Consider the following 23,686-nt stretch of genomic DNA (forward strand, 5'->3'; position numbering starts at 1 on the left):
AGAAGTTCCAAGTCCTCTTGAATGGCTGACAACCAGAGTACCTTCTGATGAATAGCGAAAGCAAGGCCCTAGCAAACGCATACATTTTTGGATACCCTTATAAAAGCATAGTAGATTCTGTTATACAAAGTATTGCATTTGCAACACGGCTGTGGTTAGCGCAGTATTTTGAATCCATTTTAACATGTCTCGCCTTAATTTAAAAAAAAAAAAGTTCAGAAAATCAAATTTGTTGGGAATTTTTTTTTATGTAGCTTGCTTTAGGCAGGGTATTTAAAAACCACACAATTTGGCCTGATTGTTCCTCACTACTAGATACCACTATGTGTGCATATGCACATTATAAGAATAAATCAAATCAAAATAATTTTATTGCTAGTCCTACGATGTCCTAACTCTTCTTGTTGGAGAACCCTCAACTTCAGTGTGTCATAGAACTTCGATAGATGGTGTCTAAAAGTGATTGCATTTACAAATATTGGATTGTCCTTGCCACAAAAAAGGATTGTCTTTGCTTACTCAATTCACCATCATTTTTTTTTTAATGAGGGACTCCCTTATATACGTATGCTGAACCCATTTGACTGTTAATGTATTGATCTCCTGTCTTTCTCACTCATCGTTTGTTCAACAAGGCAAAGGCATGAGAGCCAAATGAGACATATGATCCCCTGAGGCATGAATATCACAGAGGTGTTGAGTTCTGTCTAGGCTACAGGGATTATCCAATTTTGCAGCTGCAGCAAATTCTGCATAATTAAGCGTTTCTTCCATCTCCCACATAATCTGTCTCATAATCTTTGGCATTCAGTAAATTGACATTGGTTTTTAGCTCAGACGCATCAAAAGTTAGAAAACATCATATTTGCGAAGACAGTGGCCTTCAGAAGCTACATTTTCCTAGGCACTCAAGAGAACACTTATATTGCATTTATTCTAGGGCTTTGGTGATGGAACAGAATTTTCCTCTATTCATATTTAGCCTCTTTATAGAGGAATGCATATCACTATTCTTGGTTTCCAAAATCACTGTGGAGAACTCTTCACTTGGCTATCCACTGATCTTGTCTTATGTTAAGATATATGTTTAGAGACTTTTAAATTAGCTCAGGGGAAATTGAGTTATCATTTGGAAAGTGAGTATAAGCAAACATCTTCTCAGTATTTCCATCTAAGATCAAATAAACTACACATGTGAAGAAACAAATCGGATGCATGAATACATTCCTGACTAAATCAATACTTTTATATTTAGCCATTGATAGTTTTCACTGAATTGTTTCTTCACTTTCTACCCTTCGTAATTTCTGCCTACTATTGAAGCAAACTAATTTCCATCAGTGTTCTCAAAGCAACCGTCAGAACTCTTATTCAAGGTTTGATTTAAAAACCCACACCTAATAAATATGTAACTGGTATACGTTCATGCATGGCCAGACTGTGGTCCTTAGCAGATCTTGGAATGCGAAAATATATATATATATTCACTGAGAAAACTATAAGTTTCAGGTACGTTGTAGTTAGTTGGACATTTGACTCATATTTAACCAGAGAAATTCGCCTGTTATAGTTAGTTGAGCTAACTATAACTCGCGCGCCCGCAATGCACTGGTGATGACGTTACATATTACATCACTCATGACATGGTCAGTGACCTCACTGATGACATCACTGATGACATCTCAAATGACATCACTGATGACATCACTGATGACATCATCCAGTGAATGTGTGTTTCTGTAAAGTTTAAATCTTTTTCATATATATCTATGCCAAGGTGTATTGAAGAAAGAGTGAATTTACAAGTTCCTGAATGGATTATTTAGTAGGTGCATGACTGACTGTATAAGTGAGTGATTGAACATGTGTTACTGAATGTATGGGTTAGTGACTAAACTGTGTGAAAGTCTGTATTAGTGTCTCAGTAGGTGTATAAGCGGCTCCTTGAGTTGGTGAGTAGCTACATGAGTGTCTATATGGGTTATTGATTTGTTGTCTGAGTATCTGTATGGGTGCCTGAGTGTCTGTATGGGTGGGTGCTGGGGGTGTTTGACTCTGTGCATACATGTCTGAGTGGGTGATTGACTGGTTGCATGGATTAAAAAGAGCATCTGGGAAGGGCTGTATGGGTGAGTTAGTGAGTGAATGAATGTTTCACTGGTATATGTATGAGTAACTACATATGTTTTAAGGCAGTATATGTGAGTGTTGGAGTATATAAATGACTATACGTGAGAGTAAGTTATTTGAAGAGTGGGTGTATAAAAGAGTGTCTGCTTCTATCAGTGATTGTATAAGACAGTAAGTATGTGTTAGTATCTGCATAAATAAGTGATGTGGTGTGTGTATAAATAACACAGTTGGTGTGTATAACTGTATACATGAGTAAATACCTATGTGATTGATTCTTTGCATGACTGACTAGGTGTGTGAGTAACTATTGATGAGTGGCAAACTGTGACTTTATGTATAGGTGTATGAGTGCATATTATAGTACTGTTTTGATGAGTAACTGCATGTATAAGTGAGTGGATGTGAGTGTAGACCTAGGAAATAGTGGGTGGTATGTAGTATCTGGCATTGTTGTGTGTATGGTTTCAAAAATAGTAGTCTGTATTTTAGAGTGCGTGTATCAAAGTTTATATTAGGCCATCAGTATGTGCATCAGATTATCACGTGGATGATGTCATGAGTGATGTCATTTGAGATGTCATCAGTGATGTCATGAGTGATGTCACTGACCATGTCATGAGTGATGTAATATGTGACGTCCTCACCAGTGCATTGTGGGCGCGCGAGTTATAGTTAGCTCAACTAACTATAACAGGCAAATTTCTCTGGTTTTATAGTAGTCAAATGTCCAACTAACTATAACGTCCCTGAAACCTATGGTTTCTTCAGTGAATTTCTAAGGTGTTTTTTTAAATGCTAAGTCCTAAGTATAACGTCTGAAATTCACAGAAAAAAAACCATAGGTTTTACAAAGGTTTTTAAAATATTAATTTCATATTTTAATATTTATAAAACCTATATTTTTTCTATTTATTGTTTTTGTAATATTTAGCAACTCTATTATCCTTTTTTTTTTTTTTTTTTTAAATTTGAAAAAATTCTGTAATTTTTTTATATCTTCCCCAAAAAAGTATGTATTTTTATTTTTATTTTTTAGAAAACTAGACTCCCGTACCGGTAGTGTATCAAGCTCCATCACCACGCGAATCCTATTCGCGATATTGCAAAACTTGTTAAAGATGCGCATTTCGTATCCGACAGCTTCGTGGCACCGTGTCCCGCCTAACATCCTATACGTAAAAGGTCGCGCCAGCTCCTAGTTTGATATGCGACGGCTATGCGGTACCAATACGCGCGTTACGTCATCTACGTATAGGGTCACTCCGGCTGCGCGTTCCGTATGCGAAGAGTGCATGCTGCCAGGCCCTGTGTTACGTCATAGACATATGGTATCGCGCCAGGTACGCCATTCCCTCATTTATTTTTTATGTCTCAAAACTATATCTAAATAAGTTTAAAGTGTATATGAGAGCAAGTGATAATCTAAAATGTTTTCCACATTTATATATTTCTAACTGTAATAAACTTATAGTAAATATATTTTCTCAAAATCGCGTCGGGTGCGGCCTCCTTGCACGCTCGGTGCACGCTTGCCATGTGACCTTAAAAAAATAAATAAAAAAAAAGCTTTTGATTGGTTCATACCATTTCCCATTGTAACAGTTGAAGGACCCCACCCATTTTAGTAATTCTCTCTACACCGTTTGAGAGACACCTCTTCTGCTTACAGACGTTTTTATTAAACACTTTTTAGCTGTGTACACATATCTTATAGTACACACAACATGTAATGATCATCTTGATCAATAATCATGCTCTGTACAGTAGCCTTCCACGTGTGATACCCATGCATCTGAAACGTTACATCATAAAAACAAATGTGTGTTACACGATGCCCCTGGTTGTTCTGCCTTTCGGCCTGGGTATTGGTGGCTCGAAGGGGTATCAGCCACGGGCAGAGTGCACATCTTAGATCACATGTGACAAACAGTAAAGAGTAATGTGTAGATTTGTGTTGCAATATGCTCTGTTGTCAGGCTTTACCAGTATAGTAGTGTGTCATATGTGAGACTTTCAGATTCACGTTTGACATGCTTTGCTTGACTGTAATGAGCGTTATCACTGTGTATGACGTAGCCTCACTGCTGATCCTCCCTCCATCAGAGCATATTCACATGTGTGCGCTTCGTGATAGCAACAATTTCAATAATACCGCACACCATTGACAAGCGTGTTTGCGCATATCCACAAGCTTGACAATGACATGTGATGTTGGCCATTCAATGTTTTCAGACAGCATCTCATTAGCAATAGTTGCCGCCCTCCCGGTACATGCTACATTTATGTAAATTGCGGATTGTGCGACGTCAAAACTGCAACAGCGACAAACACATAAGTACACTTCCTGCCCAGGCAGGAACTGAACAACGCCCACATCCCTGGAATAATTATTCACACCCCTACGCTGGCCTGGCGTACGCAAGCCCAGCCCACTTCGCATACTGTAAATAGGATAACGACGACGCCACATGTCCCAGTTCTTCCACACTGCTTCAGGTGATCTGGCCGCATCCACCTCACATATCACAATGCGCAATTTAAAAAAAAGGGATCCATGAGGTGTACATCATACTGGCAATCAAAACTCCATCTGAATTGTGAACCCTGCTGGACGTCGTGTTTGGACACACACCAATGACAGCAGGTGAGCAGTGGAGCCTGCGTGCACAGGGGCTGCAATTGAGCGCTGTGCGGCGGATGGGATGGGGTGCATCAGCCTGGGTGCACAGGTGCAAACCAGTAATGTTGCCGTGTGTAATGATGTGATCTCCGACCTCATTCAGTCACATCTCTCTCTCATTTTAAGGACCTGCTGGACCATACTATAGACCTGAGCCAGCGGGCAGCGCTGCCCTACAGACATGTGGCGTTGGCTTTTGGGGCACTGTAGTGAGCTGATTATTAAGTGTACATGCACACAGACTTGTCCAACTGCATTGCACGCGCACATTATCCTTCTAGCATGCGCTCTGTTCCTTTGTATGTGAACGTTGGCATAATATATTATTATTTACCTTTGTATATTCTCGTGCACTCCAACTCCTTTTTGAACCACGATTACCACTAACAGTTGGTAGATCGTACTTCAAGAAGGAAGGATGCACTCAACTGGTGTTCTCTCTTAAGCTTGAAATAAACCTTCATTTACCTTAAGACGTTTCCACCATTATATTATTTCTCCCTTTTCAGACACTGAGTTAGTGGCACCTTAATCGTCGGAGTGGATGCTCAGCCCGTGACGAGGCCCTGGGCATTCTGACGCCTTCCATCGTGGTATCAAGACACCGTCTCTGACCGGAGACCTGCTGTGCCGCGGCACCCCAGAGTTGGAGCTCGCTCCGGCACGTCGTTGGACACACCGCTTGTGGCAGGTGAGCAGTGAAGCCTTTGTGCGCAGGAGCTGCAATTGAACACAGTGCGGGGGAAGGGGCTGGGGTTAGCAGCCTGGGTGCACAGGTGCAGACAAGCGATGTTGCCGTAGATAATAATATAATCTCTGGCCTCATTCATATCTCTGTTTCATTTGAAAGACTTGCTGGACCGCACTTTCGCGCGGACCCCAGCGTTCCCAGACACACAGGTGACGGAAGTTGAACAGTGAGGGCTGGGTGCAGTAGGCCGACGCTCTGTCTCCTCCTCCCTCTGTTCTTTTGACTCTCCCTCCCCTTCTCCCTTCCACCCACTCACTCTCTGTCTTATTCTCACTTTCTTCCTTTCATTCCGACTACCTTTCTTTTTAGATCTCGCCTACGCAGTGTGCATGCAGTGCATAGGAGACCTTTAGTCGTCGTGCAGATCTTTTTACAAAACAGATACTCGTGCTTGTGGCGGCATACGGCTTGCGGGAGTGCGCAGCCACGCGCCACAAGCACGAGTATGTGCTTTGCAAAAGAGCAGGATACGCGATCACGCACCCGCTCATCGCCAGCTCACTCACTCAAGCGCCTCTGTGCACCACTCGCGTGCTTTTTAAAATGTTATTTTAGCGCGCGCGCACACAACTCCCGGGCTTGTTATTTCATTGTATTTATTTTTATGTTTTTAGAGCGCCTAAGTGGCGCCTTACGAGAACTTCAGGACACGTGCTGGTATTGCCTCTTTTCTGATGCCAGCTCATGAGTGCGGCTTAAGGCTGCCTCTGGTCTCATGTGGTGAGCCAATGGTGGTGAGTTTTAGGGATAGGAACCTCATACTGTGAGCAGGAGCCAGTGTCACTGGGCAGGGTGCCTTTGGTCAAAGGGCAAGGAGCCTTTAGTCTCGTGCAGAGGGAGCTTGCTTGAAACGTACAGTGCGCAGGGCTTTAAGTGGGCCGGGTCCCTCCTGGTCGTAGACCTACCAGAAATTAACAAGCATTTGCAATGCAATAGGTCTCGCATTTACGCAAGTTTGAGCTATTGACAATGCAAATAACACTGCCTTTTATTTTTGTTTTCGTTTTTAAAACCTCAATAAAAGGCATTGTCATTTACAATGCCAATAGCTTAAACTCGCGTTAATGTGAGACCTATGGCATTGCAAATGCTTGTTCTCTTGGACATGGCACTCATACTTATGTTTCTTTTTTCTCTTGCAGGTTTTGTACGCTGCTTCCGGAGGAGTCCCACCCACTTCTTTCATGTTTTACTGTTGTTCGAATAAAGTTACGTTTCCATTTATTTGTGTTGTTTTAATGAAAGTAATTTTTTTTACCAATAAATAAGTGAGTGTATGGGTCTTCTCTTTCTGACAACACTTGTCTGTAGTTTATTGTGAAAATCGGCGTTTGATAGTAGGTTATGAGGGAAAACCTTTTTAATTTTGCGGTGCACCTACCAAATATAAACCAACAGACTATTACTTAAATTAAGCTTGGGTAATTCTACAACGGCAAGGGTTGTATGAGTGTATCACTTTATAACACCATGAGTACTGCCCGTGTGATTTCAGAACCAATAAGGCACTGCCTAGGGCCACCAAGGCTTCAAGGACTAGCGAGGCCCACCCTGCATATTTAAGTAAAGCCCTGGAGGTTGCCGATCCCCGGTCTTGAGTTGGCCTCGAACCCCCCATACAATTCATAAAAAATACCTGGGGAGGTGTCGATCCCCTAGTCTGCGAAACGTCTCTGTGCCCTCCCGCGCCTAATTTACATGTGAGTTTAAGGTCCCCAGTGCTGCAGAGACCCCGCAATATAATTATAGGATTGGCCCTGGAACATTACCCACCAGTGGGCTCATTTAAATGAATGGGTGAGACCCCGCCTCATTTATTTTTTTTCTCCATTTTTACCATCCGATTCCGCTTTATTGAAGCGATTCAAGGTTTTCCTCCTCTCACTTCAACGAGGCAAACAAGAATTTACTATCACAGGGTGGAAGCAATGCTCCCGCCCTGTAATAGCAAACATAAATGTCCCGCGGATGCACACCCCGGGACATTGTATGACCTGCGCCTGGGAGGTGGCGCTCCATAGGGCCATGATGCATTGGTTAATGCATAACTACAGAATTAGTATAAACGCATACTAAAACTACTTGCAGACGTGTAGTACAGCAACCAGAGTGTAGTGAAGAGGCAGAGGAAGCGCAAAATCAAAAAAATATAAATCCTACCAGAGGTAGGATCACATAGTTCGATCAGCCGACGACCCGGGATGAGTAGAAACAGCTTCACCAAGAAAACGGGTCTTCCGCAGAACGCAAGGAAGCTCAAAATATTGGTGAGTGCTGCCTTCTTTTAACCTTCTCCCGCTCGTCGCCAAATTTATGTAGTGAAGAGGAAGACAGAAGTAGATCCAATAAGTAGATTTATTGCAGGAACAGAAGACAGCTTAAACAGCCACCAACAGGACCAGACAGCAAGGCAACCGTCTTCTCCAGCACCGTGTACAAACTACCCAAGATTCCCCTCATGACAGCCCTACATTCTAACATTACATACTTAAATTATAGTAGCATTACATACTAACATTCTACTATGACTTACATTGGAATACTACACAAAGCACAACTTTACAGCAATGAGCTCATGGTTTCATCCACGAGTCTTGAGACCAGTACGGGTGAGTAGTTCGCTTCCCACTCCCTGTATTGTATAAGCGCAAACTAACACTACTTCCACAGGTATGCTACAGCGCCCATAGCACATCACTTTACAACAATGAGCTCACGGTTTAATCCCCAAGTCTTCAGACCAGTAGGGGTGAGTAGTTTGCTTCCCACTTCCTGTATAGTATAAACGCATACTAACACTACTTACACAGTTATACTGCAGCGGCCAGTATGCTACAGCGCCCACAGCCCATCACTTTACAACAATCAGCTCGGTTTGATCCCCGAGTCTTCACACCGTTAGGCGTGACTACTTCGCTACCCACTTCCGGTATAGTATAAACGCACGGTAGAGGTCAGTAGTTCACTTCCCACTCCCTGTATGATATAAACGCCTACTAACACTACTTCCACAGGTATGCTACAAACACCAGAGCACATCACTTTACACCAATGACCTCACGGTTTAGGCTCTCGGTTTCATACCCAAGTGTAGCAGCATCTCATCTCGGCACCATGTCACTCTGAGCAACACCGCACTTTCAGTCCGGTAGGAGTGACTACTTCGCTTCGCACTCCCCCACAGACGTTACAGTGCTCCTATCCTCCTGTTTCCTACTCTTTTCACCCTTTTCCCCCTTACTCGTTTCAACGGAACCACAAAATGGCTGCCAGCACTTCCTAGATGCAACCGCTCGCAGCCAATAAGTAGCAAGCTCGTGCTCGTAACGCCTCAGCCAATCAGATTGCAGAATTCCCAAATATCGATATCTGTAAATTTCGCTATTTCTCCAAAACTACTGAACGGATTTACACCAAATAAACAAAAGCGTGCTTTCTAGACCAAGACCCTTCTCCCTGACAAATTTGGGGTAATTTCGTTCACCCGTTCGACCTGTAGCCTTGTCTAAAGTTTCCTATGGAAATTAACATGGAGAAAACACGTTTTGGGACCCCCTTTTTCCTCGCCCCCCCCCTTGACTAATCACCCCCAAACTTTAAACATAGGAGCTGATATGAACAAAGAATTAGTTTGGAAAATGTCATGAAGATTCATCAAACGACGCCAAAGTTATAAGCAAAACAAAAAATGCTCTTCCTATGGAAACTTGGTCCTAACTATAACTACCTACTGGTGACCGCCAGTAGGTAATATATATTTACTGTACTGATTTAAAACGCAGATGGTGTGATTGAGAGAGTTGCAGCATGTTTTGCAAGATTATTTCACATGATGGTGATGAAGAATACCATTTTAGTATGTTATCTGCTTTATGAGTTTCATTTTCTTTTGAAAAACCCAGATTTCTAATTTGCAGAGCCTTCAGATCTGTTTTGCATAGATACCTAATCATTAAACTTGACAGTAGCTAAATAGTGCAGCAAAGCATGCTTCTTAGATTGCCTTTAATCTCATATATTATCATCTGCAATTAGCCTCTATTATATTCAGCAAACTCAACTGCATAGTTTTGTTTTGCATGGATTAATAATTTTAGTGACCTTAAGTATGTCCCACCAGAAGTTTTGTGAGATTATCTCTTCAGGTATGATTTATCCTAATGTGTTTTGAAGATAATGTTGGAAATTAAGCATGGCAAATGTGTGGATCAACTTTCCAAAAGAGGTGGCAGGAGCAACAGCAGTAAATGATTTAATGATGCTCCTAGTGTGAGACCAAAACTGACCCTTGCCTAGTTAGACAAATACTCTTATAGCAAGCAGTGAAAGGGGCACATTTGATAGACCTGCTGTCCGCATGTATTATTGCTATTTATGTTTGTGTGTTTTATCTTTTTTTAGGTACTTACGAGTGACCTTGAGAGCCAGGCAGCTCAGTTGGTGGAGCAAGAAGGACTCCCAAAAGATGAGGCTCCTTTCATATACGTTCCACATATACATGCAAGGTATTAAACTTAGAAATATCCTTAGTGTCCTATCAGGTTCATGATAGCTGTGTTGAAGACTGTGCCAATCGTTTCTTGTTTTATTACATTCCTTTTAGGGACTTTGTGTTTAGTTAATCATACTAATTTAACTCTGTATACCATGGAATAGTACAGGGAAATCGAGGCTAAATTACAAACCCAAATCTAAGATAACCCATCACATCCTTCTGTGATTACAAACTGACCCTTGCCTTTTCTTTTCTTGTGCACCTCTAGAGTCGCTAGTCAACTCCTATTCCTTAAGTAAAACGTTTGAGTGGGGGGCTTGGAGTAGGATAAACTCCCAGTGCGAAATCCTTTAGTTATGACTGTCTCCTCTATTGTAGAACCAGTTTTCTTTACTTTTCTTGATAAATGTGACTTCTACTTCTAAGAGCTTTTATGAAACTGGATCCTATAGATCATTGTAAAATTTCATAGCTATCTTGAAGACATTTTTCTCATCTATTAGGGACACGGAGGGGAGGAGTATGCATTATTCTGTCTTCTTTATTTACTCAGTTGCCTAAAACACAATAGCAACACCAAAAATTGGTAGGAACTACATTTCCCATGAGTCCAAAAAAGAACATCCAATCTTCCAATCATAAGACAGCCAATTTCATATAAACATTCCTAAGAACACTGCACTTTCCCTTTCTTTGTGCCAAGACTTCACTTGTAACGTCTCCAGGTACTGTCATAATATATTGACACTGTTCCAATCCTGTGACGAAAACGAAACTTAGACCTGTAACCTGGCACTGCATCATTCTTCATATTCAAGATTTGAGACTACAAACCACATCTTCAACAGTGCAATTTTGAAAAATGGCTTTATAAGAAAGATATCTTTTTATATATACAGACCGTGGATAAAAAAAAAATCTGCAGCTTTGGAGCAAGAAGGTGGGGGAGCTATAGAGAACTCTGTCCAAACCAAGGTGAAACAGTCCTTTGTGTTGTGTCCTTAATAGAATTTAAACTTTCCTTCATGATAGGTAGGAAATTCTACATTCTTTGACAGGAATTGGAGACTTAAGATTATGCCAGTTCAAAGCTACTAACTGCCAAAGAAGCCATACCCCTCACTGGCTTGAAATACACCTTTGTAAAGGCCCCAACAAGGGAACTCTATTGCGTTTATGTATGAAGTTATGTGGTTGCCAAATCAGCTTGTAGGCTGACGAGCAAACATTCTTTTGGATATACATGGCTTCTACACTCCAAAAGGATTTTGTTCCTAGCACAGCACACTTAACCTTACCCGACCAGATGTCACTTAGCGTGAATAAAAACATAAATGATAGTCTGAAAAATAAAAAGGGTAGGGAAACATTTTCCGAATCCCAGCTCGTGCATTTATTGTTTTTTTTTTTTTTTTTTTTTTGTAAATGAATGCGTTCTTGTGTAACGCAACTGGTGCTCATTTACAGCTCTCTTATACCTTCGGGTCAAGTGCGCGATATATAAAACTCCAGGAAAAAAAAAACAAGCCGCTGCTTCAATCTTTTTTTCGACACTCACCAGTTCCTAGAACCATGCAGGGGGTTAATGCAGCAGCACCCTCCCTGGCCCACGCAGCCTTCTAGCGAGGACATTTACTATGGTGTGCTTTGCCGTTCCTGGGACATCACTAGTCTCTAATGGGCTGCAGCCCCCTCTTTGTGCTTCGTCTTCCATTTTGTAGTCGGTTTGTGTGGCACAGAGAACAGTTAATGTGAGGAGAAATCCACTAATCAAGCCAAATCCTCCAGCCGGCAGGCCCTCAGACTGTAGTAAAAGCTGCAAGGCAAAAAACTGGATAAGCATGACTTAAACCACTTCACAGTAAACCGCCTGAAAGGAGTAAATTCCAGGGCTATTGGTCAACAATCAGCATAAATGTTCCAAAGAGAAGAGAACCCTATCTGGATGGTGAGCAGCAAAGAAAGCGGAAGTGCTCTTTTTTGGGACCTTTTACATAGGATTGGCTGCTTGATGAATGGAAGATTGGGTGTTATGTTTTCAGGCTCATGGGAAATGTACTCCCAATCTGTTTTTTCTTGGTTATGTTGTTTTCGGATACTCTGAAAATAAAGAAGAAAGAATAATGCATAACTTCTGATCCAGTCATAGAATCACTGAGATGCTTTTTATTACATTACTCAACTATGTGGGTGGTGCACTAAGAACAGGATCTAAAGGCGTCTTCGTTTTTTCTTCTTTTTCCTAAGTTCTACTCATCAGTATTGTTAAATACAGATAACATTAGTCCTGTCCTCCACTCTGTTCAGTGTAATCTATAAGTAAGCATGTGGCACAAGGAGGGAGGTTCCTGCACATATTTTTTATAATCGCAGAGAGGTTTCAGAATGCAGGGTTGGTTATCTGCTGAACTAGTGTAAAATTGAAGTCTTGTAAAAAAAATAAAAAATCAACTGTGTGTTTTATTTGAAGAGGATTGATGGACTTGATTGAGAAGTATAAAACACAGGAGACCTTATCCATGAGTATAGGTCATGTATAATAAAAAACGGTCTCTAGTCCGGGTTAATTTGAGTTTAAAAAGATGAGCCAAAGAAGAATTCATTGCAAAAATAGCAAAGATGTGCAAAAAACATGATCCAGTGTTTCCGTCGAACATTATGCAGTAAGAAAAATTCAGACATGAAAAGGAACTTGGATTTTTTTTTATTTCTGCTGAATACCTCTAACTGCAAATTTCTCACCTGTGCAATATGCCCAGGTGCCAGACTGGATACAGAAAGCCTTCCGAGCAGTGCTCCGGCATGGAAATGAAGGGGTTTGGACCTGCTTATCGGCACCATCCCTACCCGCTGATGTAGTTCCTTTTGTTTCTGTGCCTTTGGAGCTCCACTTCCCTTTTTTGCTCATCGGATTGATGAGTTTTTACTGCAAAACAATTTGAAAACCAATGTGCAAGGCAACAGCATCCCTAAGTGGAACTTGTCCTCATCATGCCACTCTATCCTCCGATAAGTTGAGAGGGCATCAAGATGCTACTTGGTCTTATATGTATCTCTCTTTGCGATGGCGATTTTGCAATTGATCCTGATGAAGCCTGGTGTCTCTGGGTCGTCGGTGCCACTGCAGCCGATCAAGGCCTTTATGGATGCCATTTTAAGCATCTTTGGCTCTCTTACGGTTTCCTCTGGTGTACCTTCTGGCCCAAAGGATCTGCAGGGGTTACCTCCAGCAATTCATCCTTGTTGCTGTCTGTGCCTCTCACACTCACCTTGGTGTCCTCACCAACTTCAATGCTGACTACCATTCCGGGGCCACAAACTGCACTGAACTCTTCAACCGCGGCTTTGGCTCCGGAGGAGGACTCTTTACTGGTATCTCTGTCTGACTCAGAGCTGAACTTGTCTTGGCCTCGACGGAGGTTGTCTCTCGTATTCACCTCGACACACCCTGTTACCAGTCAGATTCAGAAAGAACACTGGTTGTACTAGAGAGCTGCCCGCAGGTGCTCCACAAACGTTTTGACTCTGACTCAAATTAAAGTCAACTACCACATGAGGATGAATTTACTCCACATTAAATCAGTAACTTCCCCAACCCCTGTAGGCCACCAAAAGAAAAAAGTGCTTCCTTTGCTATGGTGATTAGACCTGCAGCTGAGGTCTTAGATCTACAATCCCCAATCTCTGAGTTCAAAACTAATATACTTACAAACGTTTTGCAGCCTGGGCAGGCCTCATCTTTACCCTTGAAACTGTTTAATGAAGTCCTAAATGACATAAAAATGGGCATCTGGTCTAAGCTCTGTTCTTGCCCAAGTAGCCAGATACCACAGATCGGAACTGGTTGACCCTGATTTTTTTTAATCGATATCCTACTTGTTTGTTTGTTTGTTTGTTTGTTTTCACTCACTCACTCACTCTCTGGGACATGGTCAGGAACATATTGCTATAAGTCCCTTAGGAGTTTCAGGCCTTCCTGACTCTAACCATTATGGATGCTTAGGATATAACATAATATATATTGTTCTGGCATGGGCCACACTGATTGCTTGTGACCATCAGCTGGAGCTAGTATGGTGCTCCATCCCCATGAATGGATGAGGTCTGCGGACTTCTTTTGAGATGTCCAGGCATCCCTCATGGTTATCCCATTCAACGAATCTTGCATGTTTGGCGAGATAGCTGATTCTGCCCTGGAACACTTGCCTTCTTTGACCCCTGCCTGACAGTTTTCTCCACAAGTTCAAGACTCATCAAGTGCTTTGATCTGTCGGTAACACAAGAACTCCCTGTCCCGCAACAGTCAACCCATGCCTCTTGGGGTAAGGATTAGTAATCGGGCATACAATGTGCAGGTGTCCAGGGGAACAGCTCTTTCCACCCCTGTAGGAGAGTAGGATCTGCACTTATGTTGCCCCCACTTTTTTTCTGATGTTAACACTGGTTTCTGGCCATAGTCTGGCTGGGACCCTGCTAATCAGGGCCCCAGCCTCTCTGCTCTCTCTAAACAACTTGGAGAGCATAGTAGATGCACTAGTGATTGGATACTGTGGTACCTTATGAGCCCCTAGTATATGGTACCTTAGGTACCAAGGGCATAGGTACTTCACAGGTCTTACCAGGGGCTGAAGCATGTATCATGCCACCCCTGGGAAGCAGACTAAATCTGATACCTCAGGCCTGCTGCTGCAGCCTGGGTGAGGTAGTGTTAGCACTCCTCATTGAGATATAGGTTCACTATATCTCTACCTGCACACACACATAAACCTATCAGTCACCCCTAAGGCAAGCCCAATCAATTCTGAGGGCAGGGTGCTTGGTTTCCATATGAGGGGGTGTCTCTGCCTGAGCAGGGCCCTCTGCAGCTCTCGCTGTCCATTCTCTGTGGCTGTTTGTGGATGCGGTTAAACCATATACTCTTAAGTGCATTATAACCTTGCGGTAAATGCGAACTCTGGGATGGCTGCATCAAAACATGTCGTGTTTGGTGTCAAACGCTTTGGAATCATACCCCCACACCAGTAACTAGTGTGGGAGTATGATCCCACCCTTCTAGAGGGATAGACATGTACCTACTGTGGAAACATGGTAGAATCCTGAAGAGCCCTGGCATCACAAAATGGATGCCACCAGTCACAGACACTGGGCTGCCCTCCTGCTGCTGACCGAAACTCGCAGTGGAGGAGGCCCAACAATAGGCATCCTGTCACAGGGAGGTGTAACCACCTCCCAGACAGGATTTAGTGTATTGGGGCTGGGTGGGTGCACTCCTAGAGTGCTTTGAAATCCTGCTCTGGGGGAGCAGTAGGCTCCTCTGTGCATATGCCAGCTCAGACCGGTTCAGGGGCTTCCTGCCCCTGCTCTGGCGCGAAACTGGACAAAGAGAAGTGGGTGTAGCCACCCACTCCCCTGACCCTCCCATAGGAGGGGTCATGAGCCAGTCCATCCCTTCCTTGTAGTATAAGTTAGGGAACCCTTGCCATTGCAAACTAGATATCCCTGGACGACGCTCTGAAGAAGAATCCTGGACCTTCGACGTTGCACTACCTTTGGAAGTCTGAAGAATCTCCCTTGGAGTCGAGGAGTGACTCCCCTGCTTGGCAGGCACCAAAACTTTGCATCAACGGTCGCAAACTTTCCCGCTCCCGCCGGAGTCAGAAGTCCCTGCCGCCCCGGAAGTAGATTTCCTGACTTCTCCAAGGCCATCGTGAGTCCCCAGCGACGCTGAGGTAAGTGGACCCCACGAGTGACGAGAAACAGCAATACCCGGGTACCGTGCACTACTTTCGAGTGCAATCCCTTCACGACTTTCTACGAACTTGTGGATTGGACCACGTGTGGCCCAAGCCTCCAGCAGGATTTCCTCCGAAGATCAGAGGCCTACCTCGTCCCGAGTGACCGTGGGCTCCTGGTAAGTGAATCCTTCCGAGGCGTCTTCGCGATCCCTTGCCGGCTGGCTTGTGGGTCCCCAGAAGACCTTTCTACAATTCCAAAGGGCTCCCCTGGTTGCTCCAGGCCTGCCCTGACTTACCCTCGCTGGGTGAGTCCCTCAGACCTTGCTGGTCTGCACCGCTGACTTTTTACACTTTCCACGAGACTTGCTGTTACCAACTCTTGTTGGCTCCAATCTGGTCACCGACACCGCAGTAAGCTGCAGACTTCGTGGGAGATGCCGAATCCAGCTCCTGGTCGTAGTCGACGCCTCCTGGACCTCGTGGCTGAAGAGTCAAGACACCCGTGATCACCTGAAATCACCCGACGACTGTGGGCATCCAGCTTCCTTGCCCCGGGTCACTGCCAAGTGACTTTGAACACTGTCTCCTCTGCTTTCAGGTCTTCTTTCTTCTGAATCCAGCCTTGGATTCCACCGGACACTTCTCCTGTCTTCACAAGCAGCAAGTCTTCTTTGGCTCCCATTGAAAACGACGCCGCGACCCGACACCTATGTACTCGGCTTCCCTGGGTGTGGTAACTCCAGCACTACGGTGCTCCTGTGTGTTGGCTCTAGAACTACTTACCCTGTAAGTGGCTTGCTTGTAGACTCTCCCGAAGTATCCTAAAACTTTAAAATTCCTACCGCGACTTGCTCCATTGAAGTCTATTGGGATCCGCGGCTGTGTTCTCACACTGCATGCGTCTCCCGTGGGTCCTTTACTTACCTGCCTTGGGTGGATTAGTGAGGCCCCAGTGCTTCTGAAGGTCCTAGGCCTTGTCCCCTCGCAAGTTGATATTCCTAAGTCTCTTTTTTAGTATATGGTGTGGTACGCCCCTAGGGCCCCAGCCATATAAGTGCTTAATTTGTTGTGAAACGTTGATTTGTGCATATGTTCCTGATTTCTAATCTCATAAAGAGATTAGCAGAGTGTGTCTAGTAATAAATACATATATATTTTATATATATACCTGTGTGGTGTCCTTTCATTTAGTAATTCAAGAGATTATAAGGTAAAACAAGCTGCTTTACATTCCTCTAAAGACTTAGCCTGAATGCTGCTCTCCACAGCTACCACTAGGATAGCTTTTTTTAAAAGGTTGTCTTAAACCTATCTACCATAAGAGTCGAATTGTACTGGTGCAAGGTGGCCACTTTAACTAGTGACCAGCATATACCAGGCCAACTTCTCACAACCCCCACCCCCCTTTCAGCATCAGCTTCCAAACCACTTTAGTTTTACTCTGCTTTTAGCGGCACACAACCATTCTGTGAGAGTTAGGATGGGACATTTCCTCAAAGGGTGGTAAACTATCACATCGGTCAGAGGGGTCTTTCAGATTGTTCAGCAAGGCAGTGGCCTTTCAGACCTATCTGTATATCAGCATCTGTATCTTCCACCCTGGTTTCAGCGGCTTTCAGAGGAGCACCAGTCCTTTGTGTTGGAAGAGGTGCAAGCCCTGCTGTCTAACTGGCCCTTTAAGAGGTACTGGACTCTGCCTTGTACTGAGAAAGGACTGAGACCTTCATCCTATTTTAGATATTTGCCTTCTGAGCCCTTTCCTGCTAAAGAACAAATTCAGAATGACACACTGGCCCAGGTTCTGTCTGTCCTGGATCCGGACTATTAGATGGTATCCTTGCACCTACAAGACATGTAGTCCTGCAGTCTCACGAATGTTACCTGCAGTTTAAGGTAGGCCAAGAGCAGTTTGAGTTTGTGTTCCCGTTCGGACTTACCAGCGCCTCTTGTGTGTTCACGAAAGTAATGGTGGTGTTTACTGCAAATATTTGGAGGTTGAGGATGTTGTATTTCCTCTATGTTGATGCCTGGCTGTTGAAAGCGGGCTCGCCACCTCCAGATGATGACGAACCTCCTGATGTGGTCGGGGTTCATGATCAATATGCCAAAGTAACACCTAACTTATTCGCAAAAGCTTCCTTTCATTGAAGCTGTCTTGGATACAATGAAGTTCAGGGCCTTCCATCCACCACAGCGAGTACAGGACATTTGAAACATGATCCCTAAGTTTCAGCCTGCTTCCTGAGTCTTAGTGGTTCTGATATTTGGACCTCTGCATCCTGCTGATCAGCTATGCTACATTGCATATGTGAGCTCTGCAACACGGAAACCTGTTGAGTTCCATCCATGTGTTGGTATAGATTCTAACGGATCTGTGGTGGTATTTACTCAATTACAATTGGAGCAGCAGCATACCCCTGTACATGCCCCACCCAGAGCTGATAATAGTGATCTGTGCTTCTTTTCTGGGTTTGAAAGGACATCTAGGAGAGGTGCAGATTGGAGGATTCTGGGCTCCTTCGGAAACCAGACTCAACATCATTCTGTTGGAGTTACGGGCTTTTCCCTAGATTTTGAAGGCATTCCTACTAAAGGCCAATGGGAGGCTGGTACAGGTTCTCATGGACAGCACAATTGCCATGTGTTAGAGCACCAGGCAGCGCGAAGTAGGGTCCTGTGCCAAGAGGTTCTATGTCTCTGAAGTTGGTATGAGCATCAGGGCATCTCCCTGTGAACAACTTGGTGGGATCTTCAAACACTAGGTTGGACGAGCTCAGTTGGTGGCACCAGGCAGATCATAAATGGTGAGTACACCTCAAGGTGGCACAGGGCATCTCCCAGCTGTCAGGTGAAGAACCAAAGCTAGCTCTTGACATCTCAAAATGTCAAAACCTTTGTGCACTGCATTTTCCAAGAAGGGCTCTGTAAGACACATTTAGTCTAGAGTGGAGTACTGTGAATGCCTTTTTGCCTTTTTCTCACCTGCGCTAGGTTCTGAAGATCAGTAACAACCAGGTCCAAGTCATCCTAGTGGCTCCAGAATGGGCCAGGAGAGTGGGGTACCCGTAACTTCGGGCTTGCGTATCTGCCCTTTCGTCAGGCTACCACTTCAGGATGATCTTCTGTCGCTGCAGCAGGGCATGGTTCTGCACCCTCGCCTGCATGAGCCCCACCTCCATGCATGGAGATGGAGCATTTGACTGCTTGTGATCTACCTCCCAAGTTTGTGGATGTTATCCTTGCCCCATCTTTGACCTTCTACAAAGTCGATTTATGCCAGAGCCTGGGATAAATTTGTGGCCTGATTGCAGGCCTAAGTTTTGAATCAGAAAAAAGGTTAAAACTTTGCTCTTCCCGGGCTAGCCCAAGTCCCCTCTGTTCCACCCCCCTATCCTCCTCAGACTCTGTCAGCGCCAGGATGCCTGCTATGGCGACAGTTTGCGCTTTACAAATTCTTAAAATAAATAATAAATAAATATTTGTTTTGTTTTTGGGTCAGTAAGGGCTTGCTTTGGGCACAATTATAGGTCATTTATCAGCCCTTTTGAATTTTTTTGTTTTTCCCTTACTATTTGTTGTGATGAGATTTATAAAAGTTTTAACCAACATACTTGCTCCAGAACAGTTTGTGATACCACAGTGGGACCTCAGTTGGGCACTGACATTCTTCATGCATACATGCTTTGAGCCAGTGCATAGCGGCTTGTTACGTCTTCTGACTGTAAAGACAGTCTTCCTTGTTGTGATTACTTCATCTCAACTTAAGAGTGTGCTCCAGGCTCTCTGGCAGTAGCTAGCCTTACCCAACTTTTTTCCAGACAGTACAGCGTTGAGGCAGACTCTTTGTCTAAAGTTATGACACCTTTTCACATTGGGGAATCCATTGCCTTCGCAATATTCTTTACCCTGCCTCACCCCATGAAAGAGGAGGAGAAACTCCATTTGGTAATCCCCAAAAGAGCTTTAATCTTCTATATTGATTGCACCAAAAAACATTGGGAGGACAATCTTCTTTCTTTATGGTTCTTGGAGCAAAGAAAGATGTGGATGGACGGAATCGGACTTTGTCAAGGTGGTTACTCCTCTGCAATAAGAGCTGCTATGGAATTAGCCTCTGGAATACCTGTGGACCAAGGCATTTACCACTGCATTGCACGCATAGTGCCTGTTCTTGATTTCTGCTGGCTGTGACGTTGGTGTCAATATACACATTCAAAAAGCACTACTTCCTTGACAGTCAGGTCCAACAGGAAGGACATTTTGCCCATTCAGTCCTGCTGGTCTTTTTGGTCTGAGCCCACTCAACAGACCCTCAACCTTTGGGAGGTACTGTTTTGGTATCTATTCTACAGGTGAGGAATCTGCAGTTGGAAGTATCCATCAGAAAATGTACTTATCTTCAGGAATGCTCTTCCTAGTGGATACTGAATATAACCACAGATTCCTCACGTTCCTCCTGCCTCCCTGTTCTGTGGGATAATCTATCTTTCTAAAAAGGTGCCAATTTAGAGATCTGCACACTGGTACCTCTAATTGGTGTTGTGCTCCGCATTCAGGGACACTGACCAAGACAAAAAAGAAACGGATACTAGCATGCAGGGGAGGTGCCTAAATGCGGCTCCTCTCTGTCCTTTCTGGAGAAGAACAGAGTCACTCCAGAGCTGCATTGTGCCTCCTGACACCATTTACAGCAAATAATTAGAGGGGAAAGCCCTAGTTATTCCGCATCCCAATGGCTATATCCAGGGCAATATACCACAGCAAACTGGGATGTGGGGAAAAATACATGCACTGCAAGTTCATCAAAATGACCACATAAATTAATCATCGATCAATAAACTAAATTCATATCATATTTTATTCAATCCTGTCTGGTTGTATTCATCAATACTTCTATACGAATATACAAAAATACATGCTGCTATATAGTGTCACATACTCAAACATTAAAACTCGACAATGAGCAAAGACTATACAACAGTTCATTCGACAAAACACAACAATATACTTAAATGTGAATGATCCTAAAAAGAACTCCTCTTTTTTCCTTAAATATATAATAAAGGCAGTGCTGTAAATTTTACGCACAATCGCAATCAAAGATAGTCTCTTATACACGCATTGGGAGTTTAGTTGTTTTCTTCCATTTCTTAATGATGTGTACTCATGTTGAATACATAGCCTTTATGTTCGTAGAGACTTCTTCACAGGAGTGTCAACGCGTTTCGGCCAATCAATTCAGGCCTCTTCATGACCGAAGAAAGAAGGAGTGCGTGGAGTAAAGATGTAGTGTGTTCCCTGCCGGAAGCTGGTCGCCTATCCTGAAGCTCGTAAACTGAATTAAGGGCCTCCTCAATAGCAGTAGTCAATTCGCAAGTTGTTTCTATTTCAGGCGAATAAATCAATTGCAGTCCGGCAGGCCGCTAAAACTGCCTTGCCTGGCGAGGCTTTCAGACCATTGTGTAGATCCAAGCATTCCTGTTCCGATTCTGTAATTAATGTACTTCAGCCGACTACTGCGAATTGACTACTGCTATTGAGGGGGCCCTAAATTCCACACCCACCAAGGAACGTACCAATGACCCACTACAGACAACACATCTTCACATGCCTCATCAGATTCCAGTCTGTGATGGAAATTCAGAGCCGTTTGAAAAGTCAACCACAAACCATGGAAAGCAATGTGATTCCATACGAGTTGCAGATTGTGTGGTTATACAGATTCAAATAACAAAATATAGGTTGCCAAACTTCATTGTGAATTCCCAAATATGTTCCAGTTAACAGCATATTTAAAATATTATTTGCAGTGCACACCACAAAACCTTTAATTGTCTCTCTGATTTTAATTTCGCCAATGCCGATTTGTGTAAGCCATGGATGTTATTTTTCCCATTTTTAGAGTGTACAACTATGACCCCCTAACACCACTCAAAAATGTTCGAGCGAATTGCTATGGGAAATATGTTTCACTACGTGGGACTGTTGTGCGAGTCAGTAACATCAAACCTTTGTGCACCAAGATGGCCTTTTTGTGCAATATGTGTGGTGAAGAGCAAAGTCATTCTCTGCCAGATGGAAAATTCACCCTTCCCACAAAGGTAATGATTACTGCTATTGTGCTTACCCTTCTGTCTGCGAAGGTGATGATTGCTACTGCAATGCTTATCGTTCCATTCAACAAAGGTAATGATCGATGCTGCAGTGCCTATCATTCCTATAAAGACAATGATCTCTGTTTCAAAACCTATGCATACTTTGGTAATGATCAATGCTTTTCTTTATGTTCTGTTTTTGCCTCCACGCTCCATGCTCTCATTGGTTTTGTTTTTCAGCAATTCGTTTTCAAGCATTGACTTAGCCTTTAGGTATGGCATTCGTGCAGTTTATGTGCACAAGGTGACAACAGAAAGCCAAGCTTGCACACACAGATAAATGCACACCAACAGGCAAGCATATTCATAGACCAACATGTATGCAGGCAATCCTGTACATTAGCCAAATACAGCTAAGGGTACCAGAATCTAAACTTTACTTTATTGCACTGATTTAGTACAACCTAGTGGCTCCTAAGCAGGTCCAGGCTTTGCTCATGAAAGTCATACCAGGCTGCTCGGACTTGTGCAGTTCTTCCTAGTTCACAGCAATTAGTGTGCCAGATTTAAGACCGTTCTGAAGGAAGAGTAGCAGTCTGAAAGAGATTCTGCCCCTGGTACTGCCATCTTCACCCTTGTACTGGTGTACAGGTCTCCTCCGGGTTTAGTCTATAATGGTGAAAAAAGGTACTAGCAGAGGGGTCCAGTTCTTATACTTCGCTTTGGTTTTGGTAGGTCGCCAGAAAAAACGAGAGGCTCTGCCTCTTTCAAAACATTATCTCCTCCAATCGTAAAAGAACATGCTTGTTTTGTTGTTGATCAGATTCTATGGGCTTTGTGCCCACTCTCCACATTAAGATCACTTCTTACTGGCTCGGGTGCCATTTGTATTCGCCTAGAGACTCTCTCTGCTATTGTTGTTAAGGAAGGTGACCACAACACAGAAAATTGGGGGGAGGTGGTTGAAAGTAAGATCTCTACATTTGAAACAAGCTACATTGCCTGTAGACTTCACTAACCCACCAGGCAACCAAGTTTCTTGGAGGGGACAAGGAGAATGTATATACTGTCCAATTTGAACATCACTAGCTAAACCCAAAGCAAACTACCATTTTGAGCAGCACACACAGTAGGGTCCAAAGAGCCCCAGCACTTCCCAGTCTGTTTGTAATTCACATATTCTTAAACATAGATCAGGCACCGTTCATCTATGTCCTAGACATGAACAAGGCTAGGATCCCAGTACGGGGACTGTACAGATCTTCTACAGTGGAGAACCATAGACAGAGCTGCAAGTAAAAATGCCCTTAATTAGAATTTGTATATTGAATAGAGTGACAATAAATTTGATTTGGGGAATTTGTTTGGGTGTTTCGGTTTGTCTTCTTTATTGTTTAAATTGTGTTGTCCATGATTGAGGACTACAAGATTGTGTTCTTAATGCTGTGATGGTGTAGGGGTTCCATGGTTCTTTATCCACATTTAATTAACATTGTTTAAATGTTGCAAATGAGTAATGATTAACCAGTAGCTTGCTCCTCTAGGTGGGAAGTCCGTGTGGTACTTTTGCACATTTGGTAGGTTGTTACCACCAATATTTTCCATTAGGCAGAGTTTATTAATGGTGATTCTTGGTTTTAGCTTGCACAGTATTACGTTGAATATAGACTGGCATGCATTTTTTAAACATTTGATAAGTTAGATGAAAGGGGAGCGTTTGTAGTGTGCAATAAACAGTGGGTGAGATGACCATCTTGACAGCTTCTATTCTGGCACACAAAGCAAGGTATTTTGGGA

General features: G+C 43.4%; 1 protein-coding gene across 2 annotated transcripts in view; it reads left to right on the forward strand.

Annotated features, from left to right (window-relative positions):
• Positions 1-23,686, forward strand: part of MCM8 (minichromosome maintenance 8 homologous recombination repair factor) — a 402,649-nt gene that overhangs the window by 77,589 nt on the left and 301,374 nt on the right. For both annotated transcript variants that reach the window (XM_085612630.1, XM_085612631.1), the window contains exons 6-7: positions 9,966-10,069; positions 21,697-21,895. In XM_085612630.1, the coding sequence (XP_085468756.1) occupies positions 9,966-10,069; positions 21,697-21,895 (303 nt within the window). The remainder of the gene's footprint in view (positions 1-9,965; positions 10,070-21,696; positions 21,896-23,686) is intronic.

The sequence above is a fragment of the Triturus cristatus genome, chromosome 6 (assembly GCF_964204655.1).
Source record: "Triturus cristatus chromosome 6, aTriCri1.1, whole genome shotgun sequence".
Classification (NCBI taxonomy): domain Eukaryota; kingdom Metazoa; phylum Chordata; class Amphibia; order Caudata; family Salamandridae; genus Triturus; species Triturus cristatus.